Raw genomic sequence first — 12784 nt, forward strand, 5'->3', positions numbered from 1 at the left:
CTAACTAATTTATAGTAATAACTAATATCAATTTTGTATGATAAAAATATCAACACAAAGACATAAATTTATCAATATTATTGTGTTGATAAACTTATGTCTTTGTATTGATATTTAAATTTACATGATGTATTGATATAATTATGTCTTTATGTTGATAATTTTAATACACATACTTGAAAGTTATTAGTTATTACTATAAATTAGTTATCATGCTAACGCAACCCGTGAGCATGTGAGAACATAAGAACCCAGGAAAATCTAGCATTAAGCTAGGAGGGGCTGCCCCTGCTCATATTTCCCTATGTATATATGTATGTATAACTTGCTATAAAAATTTATTTTAATTTTTCATTAAATGCTTCTCTTTCAATTCTTAAAATTTGTGTGTACATATTTTAACACTCATCATATGAATTCCTAGCTCCGTCCTTGGTAAGAACAATATATTTATTTGTTCATTTCCAATGGCATATTTAGGGGTGGGTGTGAGAGGATGCGACCAAAAGCCTAATGATCCATTAGAGTCAAGCCGAAAAATACCCTAGCGATCTAGACTAGTAATCCCCTTCGTGTAAACATATAAAAGTACAAGATTTGGATACAAAGGTCCGTATCAAAACGAACCAAGTGGATGCAAAGGTGTGCACCAAAAGGAAGCCTTCAAAAATTTTATGAGATCTAAACTTTTAATATATTACTTATATTATTTTTTATTTATTTATGAGTTGAATATAATTTTTTATAGTACTAGTACTCTATTTTACCTCTTATTTATCCTAAAATTCTTCATTTTTGTGATTCATATTGCATATTAATCTATGGGTACCTAAATGAATATTTAAAATATTTTATAAGTATAATCTGCACATTTACTTATATTGCTTTTTTTGTACTTATTTTATTTTTAATCAAAATCAATTCATATTTATATTTATATATTTTAGTTATTGTAAAATCGTATTCCATCTAATTATTTTCATTAGCAAACATATATGTATGATACGGAATATATTTATGCATTTCGATGATAACTCAATTATTATAATTCTTATGAAATAATTATGTACTTGATCTGACACTATCATCTCCTATTTATGCTTATGCACATTTGTCATTTGTCAACTTAAATACGATTTTCATTAAAACCGCTCATATTAGATACTCCTATGACATAACCATAGACACGTAAATAATGCATTTGCATATAACTATATAAGTAATAGTAGTATGTCTTAACAATGGTTGGTACCATGTAAAATGGTGATAGTTTAACAAAAATAAAAAATAAAAAATAGACAAAGCAAACTATAACATCATATAGAATACAAATAAAAATAAAAATTAAATTAAATATGATAATGACTAATTCATCCATGGGGTTGTTGGTAATGGTCTAATGGATAATGGTGATTGAGCCCACTCTCGATTTTATTCTAATTTTACCAACCTTTGTTCCTGTTGAAAATTTCCACGATTAGTTGGTAATGTGGTGGAACTGTTTTGCCAACCAATAACAATTGATTTCAATTTACTCTATATTTTGATTAAATTGCCAGCAAGTCAATTGTAAATTTATTTAAATTGGCGAAATTTAACAGCGCAACTATTTGTTTCTCTCCTCTGTTAACATTTTGAAAACTTGAAAATAATTAACATGCTTAAATTGTGTTGTTTTGATTCACTTTTTGAAAAAAAATGTACTCCGTATTAATTTGATCCTACCTCTTTTATTGTTTGTCCGTTTTATGCCGTTTGAAAATTTATTCATACTTGAGAGTTAAGAGGGACTGATTTAGACATTTAATTTTAATTTGATGTTTTATGTTCTCTCCAGTCTCCACTAGAAGACCGGGAATATGACAGTTTCATGAAATAGACTATATTTTTTATGATTATTTATCAAAAACATCTAAAACGCGAGAAAATCTTAAGTGGACCTCCGTGCCAAACTGATATTAAGAGCATCTGCAATAGCGGATTTCTCGGTGGACGTCCGCTATTGCAACGTTTGAGGCCGACACGGACGTTCCAATTTCCGATTTTATTTTTTTAAAAAAAAACTCTATATATATACGGCTCGTTGCAAACTCTGTATATACAATTTTTTTAAAAAACTCTAACGCATATATTATCGTCGAAAATGAAGGCCTAAAACAAAAACATCTGATATTAAAAACTTTAACGCATGTATTATCATCGAAAATGAAGGCCTAAAATAAAAACATATCATACTGTCGGGCCGGAGGCACTCCGCGCCCTCGGCAAGGGGGCGTCGCCCCCCTTGACCCCCTGACTGGGTAGCGAGACCCCCGTTCGGCTAGCGGCAAACTATACAGATTCAAGGCATAACATGTACTTTGTTTGAATCGTTTTTTTGGTTTATGATGGGTTTTTTTTTGGTGAACTATGTATTTTTTAAAAAAAATTAAATATATATGCTTTGTAGAAATTTTAATTCTGTAATTATTAATTTGTGAATTTTTATTATTGTGCTTGTCCGTCGGGATGTCCGTTATTGTGCAGTGGGATGTCATTATGACGTGGTAGAAGGTGTTTTTGGGATGTCCGTCACGACATCCGTATTTGATAAATAGAAATATATATAATTCACATTCAAGGAGAAAAAATTTCTTAGTCTATACATGCCAAATGACATATAATGAATTGATATGCCCAGTAAATAGTTAGTATTTGATAAATGGATCTCTAAAAAAGTTATATTCCAATTATGCATAACCATACATGGAAAGTAATGAATGTAAATCTAAATTTAATTATCACTTTAAATTATGGAAGTTTCTCCGACTCATTATGCCATTTGGTGTGTTTATACTAACAATTTTTCTCGTCACGTCTCTAGACATACCAACTACTAATAGAGTTATTTTTTTTAAGATATTCATTTAACCACTTTTATGGAATACATTATTTCATAATCTTAAAATATGAAAATTGCCAATATATTTTTCCTCCTATAAATACATTTACATACTTAACGAGGAATGATATGCTACATACCTTATGTTAGCTCCTTATGTGAGCACCACTCTTGATTGATGTATGTTTAACGTTGTTCGTTTTGATTTATATATTTAGTTTGATTTTAATACATTAAAAAATGATATTGAAAATTTTATTTACCAAAATTCATGAAAATTTATTAATTTCAAATAAATTAATAAAATAACAAATCAAGCTATGATTTTTATGAATTTTATGAAGTTAAAATTTTCTATATCATTTTTAATGTATTAAAATAAAAACGAACAACGTTAAACATACGTCAAACGAGAGTGATGCTCACATAAGGTATGTAGCATATCATTCCCTCCATATTTATATAGTTATAATTTAATTTATATTTTCATATTAAATTACTAAGTCAACATATAACCATTTAAATGCATTAAAAATAGAAGTATAAGCATTTTCATTTATAAAAAATTATCACCAACTCATTATTCATATACATTAATTTAGTTACAATTTATATTATTGCCACTATAATTCACTGAACATTAATAATAACGCGAGTTTCATTATCCACAATATTATTTTAACTATTTTATTTTCAATTCTTTTATATTATTAATTATATAGAAATATTATTTCAATTTTAAAAAAAGAGACTAGTTGAACAATTCATAAGGTGGATGCTTTTCAAAGCACCCACCGCACCAAATTACCACCTCCCATACTCAAACCCCAAATCCTGGCCGCTCATCTTGCCACGTGTAGCAAAGCATGTCTAATTTTGGTGACCCCACTCAACAACTTCAGTTGGGTCCCACTCAGGGATTCACCAACCACAGCCCGGCCCGGCCCAAAGCACCCACCCACCACCTATTATAATTTTATAAATAAACCTCCATCTCCCCACCTTCAAAATCAGGCCACTATTCCCAAAAAAAAACAAGAAAAAGAGAGAGAAAGATGGCGCAAACTGCTTCTGCTGCAACAGAAAACCATGCCGGCCGCCAGCATCAGGAGGTTGGCCACAAGAGCCTTTTGCAGAGTGATGACCTCTACCAGGTATGCATATATTCCATTTCCAATTCTATTTTACTAGTAGTAATAAAAATTGGTTGATTGATTGATAAGTGTTATTTTTGCAGTACATTCTTGAAACCAGTGTGTATCCAAGAGAGCCAGAGCCCATGAAAGAGCTCAGAGAAATAACTGCCAAACATCCATGGTTAGTTAGTTAATGACAATATTAGCATTCTACTCCATTTATTTAATTTTGACTAAAATTGTTGTGAATTGAAATAGGAATTTAATGACGACATCTGCGGATGAGGGCCAATTCTTAAACATGCTTTTGAAGCTTATCAATGCCAAAAACACCATGGAGATTGGAGTTTACACCGGCTACTCTCTCTTGGCTACCGCCCTCGCCCTTCCCGACGACGGCAAGGTACTACTACTACTACTACTTTATAACGATCTCTCCACTATTTTATTATTAATAGCATGTGAATTTTGTGTTCAGATATTGGCAATGGACATCAACAAGGAGAATTACGAATTGGGTCTGCCAGTAATTGAGAAAGCTGGAGTTGCCCACAAAATTGACTTCAAAGAAGGCCCTGCCTTGCCTGTTCTTGATCAAATGATTGCAGATGTAAGATTTTTTTAATCGTATAAACCAACTTTCTTCTTTTATAGAAGAAAATAAAATTGACGACCAAATTTGAAAAATTGCAATGGGCAGGGGAAGCACCATGGGTCATTTGACTTCATATTTGTGGATGCTGACAAGGACAATTACTTGAACTACCATAAGAGGCTGATTGAGTTAGTTAAGGTTGGTGGCGTGATCGGGTACGACAACACGCTGTGGAATGGGTCTGTGGTGGCCCCACCGGATGCGCCATTGAGGAAGTATATTCGGTACTACAGGGACTTCGTGCTGGAGCTCAACAAGGCTCTCGCTGCTGATCCAAGGATCGACATTTGCCAGCTGCCCGTTGGCGATGGGATTACCCTGTGCCGCCGCCTCACCTGATCTCATCACATAATTTGTTCATGTTGCCGCATTCAATGCAATCTACTCTCTTCTTTTTTTGCAATTTTCTTTACCATTTTACAAAAGTGAAAATGTTAGATTTGTGGCTCGCACTGGTGAGATGTGAACAAATCTAAGTATATTATATGCCCCTGAAATATGAGATATTGATTATTTTAATGGGATTGTGCTTATGTTAAGAAAGATGGATGTCAATTACAACGAAACAAGTGGAAAAAATAAAATGTGACGGAAATTACAACAAATATTTTACTCCAGTAAATGAAATCAACTATAAATTGTATCGATGAATAATACTGTTGGTACTCCTTCCATTCCATAATAATGAAGGCATTTCTTTCCGGCACGGAGATTAAGAAAATTTTTGTTAAGTGAGTTATAAAAGAAGAACAAACTAGACAATGAAAAAGGTAGAGAGATGAATAGAGAATAAAGTAAGTGAGAAAAAATATATTAACTTTTACTAAAAAAAAAGTGAAATGACTTCATTATTATGGAACATAACAAAATGATAAAATGACTCTATTACTCTAGAACGGAAGAGATATAAATTAAGCCATGATTGGTAGTTGAGACTATCCGAGAGGTTAAAGTTCTCGTCTAATGTGAAACGCTCTTTTCTCATGTTTATCAAACCAATTTAATTTCTAATTTGGGAAGAACCTCAAGTTGTCATTTTAAAAACAAATTTAATACCAATTCAGTTTTTTTTTGGGCAATACACGTTATTGTAGCTTTCCAAAATTTTTATTCGGTCAATACACATTATTGAAGATAAAATTGTAATGATTATAGAGAAAAGCTTTGGTAAAAGAATGCTCTTTACCGTTTATGCGCCATTAACACGGTAATAATGGCCTTAATTAATGACATTTTTAAAAATTAATTACAGTACATGGCTTAGTTTCCATGTCTGTCTACCATTACAAATTCGAAATACTTTCACAATTCAAGATATTTTTCAGGTTCTCTCTTGAAATACCATACAGCGCAAATTTTAATTTATTTTAAATAATTAAGAATTCCAACCTTTAGCCATTATAGTTTTGGACTTTTGGTCTTTAAAAGAAGTTTATCATTTTCCGTGTATTCATGCATGTCAGTCCAAATATTAACTGGATATTAATTCGTCCAGACTCCAAAGCGATACTTCTAAATAGAATTTGAAAAAATAGTCATAATATTTTATATACTACACCCTCCGTCACAAAATAATTAAAGTTTTAATTAGGATGTGGTAATCACAATCAACATGCTTAAGTTGGTCAAAATAGAGATTAAAATAGTTGACCGTTAAAATTGACGGAACAGTTAGTATATGAATGATTGTGATTCGAGTTAAAAATATTCGAGATGCAAAAATTCAAAAGATAAATTTTATAACTAAAATCGTAAAATAAACATATATTCATGATCAATTTTGACCTTATTAATGATAGTGTACACGTTTGAGGACAGCCTACGAAACACTACAACTAGAAATAGGGCCCCCCTGTAAGGCCCAGATAAAAAACGGCCCAGCCCAAATATTAACCTTATTTCTTCCCTTTCCAAACTTCTCTCCTTTCTCTCCGCCATTAGGGTTAGGGTTTCAGCGGCAGCCGGAGAGAGATAGAGAGAGAGCCATGGCTACACCGACCGCAACCGAATCTGTTCAGTGTTTTGGGAGGAAGAAAACTGCAGTAGCGGTCACGCACTGCAAGCGCGGCCGTGGTCTAATCAAAATCAATGGCAAGCCGATCGAGCTGGTGGAGCCGGAGATCCTCAGGTACAAGGCGTTCGAGCCGATCCTCCTCCTCGGCCGCCACCGATTCGCCGGGGTGGATATGCGCATCCGCGTGAAAGGAGGCGGTCACACATCGCAGATCTACGCCATCCGGCAGTCCATCGCGAAGGCGCTCGTGGCGTTCTACCAGAAGTACGTGGACGAGCAGTCGAAGAAGGAGATCAAGGACATCCTCGGTAGATACGACAGGACTCTGCTCGTCGCCGATCCCAGGCGCTGCGAGCCGAAGAAGTTTGGTGGTCGTGGTGCCCGCGCCAGGTTTCAGAAATCCTACCGTTGATCATTTCCTTTTAATCGTTGAATTAGTATGTGTCCACACTAAATTGAACTTGAGCTGCTGAGACTGTTTGGATTACTTCGTCGTTTTCTTTTTGTATCACAGTTTTGTTGTTAGTGAATCGTTCCTGCGTTTTACCCTTAATTTGGAGTATTGTTTCATTCCATTCCAATGTGCGTTTTGTTATTATTGTTATTGTTCTTTCAATTCTTTTATTGTCCTTGCTAATTGTGTTGTGTGCCTCACTTAGATGATAACTGTTAAATTTTAAATATACTTCGAATTATTATTGTTTTTCTAATTCTGTCGGAAGCATCGAATCTACTTCCAGATTTACATAGTTGGATAGAATTGTCATGAATTTGGCTGTAAAACAATCTAACAGTACGAGTGGTATATAAATGTGAAATGTCGATCTTCTTAACCCACAGGTTATTTTCTCCTAAATTATCTTAGGCTTAATGTATAGCCTTGATTTATCAACTTCATTTTTTGAAAATTTCGTGTTTTTAAACTGATACTATACAAAAGCAAAGGTTTAATCAGGTTGACTTTATCCACATTAGTTGTCATAAATCATGGGGTGATGATCATTCTTGCTGAAGCCAGAGTAATATGCTTAAAGAAATTAGTAGCAGTATTACTTTTTTTACATCTACATTAGATCATGCATTAGAAGCAAACGTAAGGCTGGAGAAAACCACTCGGAAATTGAAGATGTCACAAATTTATTGCAATATTTGCCTTGCCATCTCTAGTTCATTTACCAAAGTAAATAGAGGTATTCTTGCTGCTACTTTTCTTCCTCCGAATGAGCAGCTTCCTCAGTAAGCCAATTCCTCCGCCTCCTTTCTTCTTACTTGGGACTATGACTAGAGCTCCGGACTTGAGATATGTTGCTGGTGTTACAACTTGGCCATCTGGGAAAGAGATGGCCTTGTAGTTGCATGCAGACAGCACACTCTCCTCTGTCGTGCTGATGATCTGTTTCGTCTGAGGGGAGTCCTCGGTGTTGACCTGCCCATTGTCCTCTAACATCATCTGATCGCGCAGAGACGAGGGTTGCTTCGAATTTTGCTTCTTGCTGTCACTCATGTCTAATTCCTTTGCCGAAGTACCTAAGGCCTTTAGCCGTTTTCCTAGCTTCACTATGGTTTCTTCACACTCTGCTAACTTAGCAGATGCTTCTGCAGTAATCTCCATCCCCTGCCATATTCAAAACTATCTGTTTTAATCATTTCTAATATTAGTAACTACTCCATTACCACCTTAAAATGCTAAAAATATAAGAAACTTACAGTTTGCAGCAGCCCTCCTTGGTTTTCATGATTCTCTGCATATGGATTGTTTGCAATGCTGTTGATGGAAAAATCACAAATCAAACACAGATATTTACAATCTTATGTTAAAGGTTAGGATCATTCAAGAGAACACGAGATACCTTTCGAGTTGTAGTTGAAGCTCAAGGCAGGTTCCTTCTAGTTCTTGACAGCAGTGGCTTTTATCATCCAGCTCAACTTCTGCACAAGATAATTTCTGGAGAAGTTCATGAAGTTTGGCTTTTGTGACAGTGAGCTGCTTCTCGAGATCTTCGTTCACTACCTTCAGATTCTCTAGCTGATCCTCGCTCACCCTCTTTGACCTCTTTAGTGCTTCAATCTCATTTTGCTGGCTTCCAATGCCTTGTTGTGACAGCGCTAGTTTATGCAGCAGTGCCTCATTGCCCTTCCTACCCAACAACGGGCTACTAACTCGGCTTGATGATTTGGTGAAAGTCAGCTCATTCTTCAACCCTTTTATCTCTACTTTGCATGCTGAATGCATCTTCTCCATTTCAAGCATGAGATTCTGCACAGATTCGAGCTCCAGCGCCGTTCCTGGCCCCTCTCCACCGAGGTGCTTTCTGAATTCGTCTGTCACGGTGGAATGGTCTTGAATCGAGACACAACTGTTCATGACCCATTCAAGAATGTAAGCCAAATCTACTGTGAATTTCTCAAAACTGATCTTCCCATTTAGTAGCTTGTTGCAACTGTCGATAAATTCTTCCAAGACTGCAGTTAGATCACTCTTTTTCCATCTGAAAGCACGAATTTCGTAGACCCCGTCCACTTTTGATGAATTCATGTCAACAGTAAGCTCTCTCAATTTCGTGATGGATCTGTTCATGTCGGGTTGAAGGGAGTCCGTGCTCAACACTGCTGGGCTTGGAGACGAAGGTGGCGATTTCCATGTGATGCATCCACTGATGGGAAGCTGCTGGGACGCCTCAGGGTGTCTGATGTTGCGCGAAGACACCCTGATGTCTTCAAGAAGCTCATCAATGCTTCTTTTCGAAAAAGAAGCATTGTGTTGCTCCAAGATCATGTTAGTCACATTCTGTAGCCAATCATCATCAATTTTCTTGCAAAATGTATCTTTGGCCTTGATTAAATCATTACTCGTTTCACTATGGGTGTCACACGCCTCCAGAGCAAGGCTGTTCGACTCCACATCAAACGACCCCCCACATGGAGGTTTGACGGAAACTATAGCAAGTTTCTCCATCTCCACAAAGTCATCCATTAGGCTCATTTCAGAAGCTCCAATCATTTGACAATCAGAAACTAATGCAAGAGCCCTCGAACCGATCTCATCTACTTCAACAGTATTCTTCACCAATATATGTTCAAATTTCTCATGAGACTCAGAATCCTTTAGTTTTCTAAGATGGAAGATTTCCTCATCTTTCTTGGCCAAAAACTCCTTGAAAACCGTGTTCTCTTTCTGCAAATCCTGCACCTGATCAATCAAGAAACGGAGCTGCTTACTTGTGTTTTCAAGGTCAAGGCCGTATACATCACCGTGGCCTTGCAGAGGTGAACCCCCACATGTGGCCTTCCTCCGACTACTGATCTGCTTTCTTCCTTGTGTCTCCATATCCCGTGCCAACATAGTCGGACCTTTACGTATGAGGCCACGCAATCTTTGGCATTCCACTTCCAACTTCTTGATTTTCTTGACATTCTCCATATGCTGCTTGAGGGAAGATTCAGCAGAACGACGGCTGTATTCTATTTCCTTGTTCTTGAGCTCAAGTTCCTTCCCAACACTCCGATTCTCATATTTCAGAAAAGCATTTTCCTTTACGACAGAATCCAATCTCGCCATCAGAGCCTCCAACTCAGCCTGTGTCTGAATCTTGACACTATTGATATCCTCAATCAATTTCTCCTTCACAATTACAGCCTTGCTGAGATATGTATTCTCAGAAGTTAGGCTTGCTAGCCGCTTTCTTGTCTCATACAGCTTCTCCTCGAGCTTCTTGTGTGATTTCTCAAACTCCTCAGATGTCTGCATCACAGCATCACGCATTCTCTGCTCCTGATCTTGCCGAGCAAGATTGAGCTGCTCCATGCAGTTCTTCAACGTCGAGTTCAAGTGGCCTAATCTCTCATTTGCAGCTGACCTCTGCTGTTGAGCCTCATCGAGCTCTTGTCTCAGATGGCCTATTTCTTCCTCCGCCTTACGCCTGCCTGGAGTAGGATAGATTCAAGTGCAAAACCACTTCATTCAACACCAGAAACAACAAAGACCCCCAAGGCTGCGAAAGCAATGTAAAACGCGGAATATATATACCTGCTGCAGCAACCTCAGCCTCTCTTTTGTAGCTCAACACAAGTTCATCTTTGGCTGAGCACTCATCAGCAGCAGAAGCCAACTTCTCATTCAACAATTTCAATGAATTCTCGAGATCTACTTCTTTCTCAATCGAAACTGTTTGTGCCTAAGTAAATAACATGTGTAGAATCAATTAGAGTAATATAGCATGTCTAAGTAAAAAAAAGTGTGCCTTACTTCATCTAAACTTGCAAGAATGGTCTTCTCAGATGATTTTCTCCTCCATAGCCATGTTTTCTGATCCATTATTATTCCCTCTAATCAAGAACAGAAATTCTAAAAACCCCAAAAAAAATTAAATGCTGAATTCTGCCATAGCGACCCTTTCCTGCAAAAGCTGTTAAAAGAAACACAAAGTCTTGAGTATTTTTATGTAGAAAAGTTCACTTCTATTCTGAAAAAAAAAACATACTAGCAACTTTTGCATCAGGGAACAAGAAAATCATCTGAGTGGGTTAAATTTGTTGAAAAAAAAGAGCAAATGTTATCTTAGGGAATAAATCTGTAACAACTGAGCAAGTGGAATATGAATATGACAGCTGCATTTTACAGTTATAACAGAGAAGAAAATTCAAGAAATTGAAAGAGATAGTGCATGCTTGCAGTATGGTCAAAAATATTATTGAACATGGCAAGACCATAACACATGGTAGTGAATAGAGGTGACATAAAAATGCAGACAAAACTCTTGGATACAAGATTTATGTCCGAAGCCTAGAATTAGATAGCTTGCAATAATGTGTTGGTGCAAATACTTACTTGAATTAGAACTGCAAATGCCTAATCTCACTTCTCTGCATTCATACTTTGCTCACCACTCACATTATGCATATATATGATTGAGTGTGTGCAAATAAATTAAAGCATGAAATAGTAGTAATAAATGCAGCTGGTGCGCAGGCTTGAATTCTGCAGATGAAAATAAAGTGGTGGAATTTTTGGAGTTATAAAACCACCAATAATATCAAACTTTGAACAAGAAAAGAGAATACATGGATTTAATTTTAGTAAATAAATGCTACAAAGCTCCACCGACAAAACCCTGAGCTGTAAAATAAGTCTAACCAAGAGTGAAACAATAGTGGTATGTGCATCAAATGCAAAGACTATGCATTTTAATATAAAAAAATCATGAGCTAAATGGGTTGGTAAAGAAAGTGAGGAAAGCATCTCTATTAAGGAATTGACTGACCGTTACAAAAATATTATAGAAATTAAATAAAATATATATGAGAGATTTTAAATTAACTGTATTTAAAATAGGAACAGAAAATCATTTTTAATCCTTTAATAATAAATTTATATATGTTGGCTGGATATACATCTCCATAGTGGATGAGTGCAATATCAGAATGAATTCGAAAATTTGTTTTATTTAATTTTTTAGTACAATCATTAAACATAGTATGATGTTGTGTTAGAATATTTGCATTGATGGAAAATAGAAGCGTTACAGCCTAACAAATTCAAAAAAGACATGCATGATGCAACGTGTTGAGAGGTTTGTTTCATTTCCGATTTTACCTGGATCCATTGTATTCATAGTTTCCTTCAATTTTGATGGTAATGATTATTTGCGATTAATTATGTTACCACAACTCTTTGAATAGCAACATGTATATAGTCTATGTTTGGTTCTTTTCATTTGTGTTTCTATTTATTTTGGAGGAAAAGAATTGGAAAAATGCTAATATGTCTTTTACAATGCTTACTGCCAATATCTCTATTAAATTATTAATGCATATTGTATAAATTCTAGCCTAACCTTGTCATATAATATATGTGCTATCAAGAAACAAACTAAATTACTTTCGTGCATAAAGTAATCTTTAGTTTCTATTGTTCTACCAAAACTATGTAAGGCAAAAACTAAATTGCTATTCTATTTAATGTTATGAATAACTTATATTTAAAATTTAATTTATAAAACATAAAGTTAAGTATCACCATTGATAGATATGTTTATTGAAGTCTGGAGCCAACTATAATCATATGTTAGATTTAATTTCTCGACTGTTGAAATCCTAAT

General features: G+C 35.4%; 3 protein-coding genes across 3 annotated transcripts; 2 read left to right on the forward strand and 1 right to left on the reverse strand.

Annotated features, from left to right (window-relative positions):
• Positions 1-3900: 3900 nt before the first annotated feature.
• LOC121805966 (caffeoyl-CoA O-methyltransferase-like) lies at positions 3901-5191 on the forward strand. The gene is made up of 5 exons (XM_042206022.1): positions 3901-4035; positions 4119-4198; positions 4276-4420; positions 4496-4627; positions 4718-5191. The coding sequence occupies exons 1-5, from the start codon at positions 3937-3939 to the stop codon at positions 5009-5011; spliced, it is 750 nt and encodes a 249-aa protein (XP_042061956.1). The 5' UTR covers positions 3901-3936; the 3' UTR covers positions 5012-5191.
• Positions 5192-6579: 1388 nt separating this feature from the next.
• LOC121802215 (40S ribosomal protein S16) lies at positions 6580-7239 on the forward strand. The gene has a single exon (XM_042201829.1). The coding sequence runs from the start codon at positions 6658-6660 to the stop codon at positions 7096-7098; it is 441 nt and encodes a 146-aa protein (XP_042057763.1). The 5' UTR covers positions 6580-6657; the 3' UTR covers positions 7099-7239.
• Positions 7240-7802: 563 nt separating this feature from the next.
• LOC121802752 (filament-like plant protein 7) lies at positions 7803-11709 on the reverse strand. The gene is made up of 6 exons (XM_042202447.1): positions 11515-11709; positions 10933-11092; positions 10714-10861; positions 8537-10610; positions 8394-8451; positions 7803-8301 (listed from the first exon to the last, which is right to left on the reverse strand). The coding sequence occupies exons 2-6, from the start codon at positions 10999-11001 to the stop codon at positions 7855-7857; spliced, it is 2796 nt and encodes a 931-aa protein (XP_042058381.1). The 5' UTR covers positions 11002-11092; positions 11515-11709; the 3' UTR covers positions 7803-7854.
• Between the last annotated feature and the right edge of the window lie 1075 nt (positions 11710-12784).

The sequence above is a fragment of the Salvia splendens genome, chromosome 5 (assembly GCF_004379255.2).
Source record: "Salvia splendens isolate huo1 chromosome 5, SspV2, whole genome shotgun sequence".
NCBI lineage: Eukaryota > Viridiplantae > Streptophyta > Magnoliopsida > Lamiales > Lamiaceae > Salvia > Salvia splendens.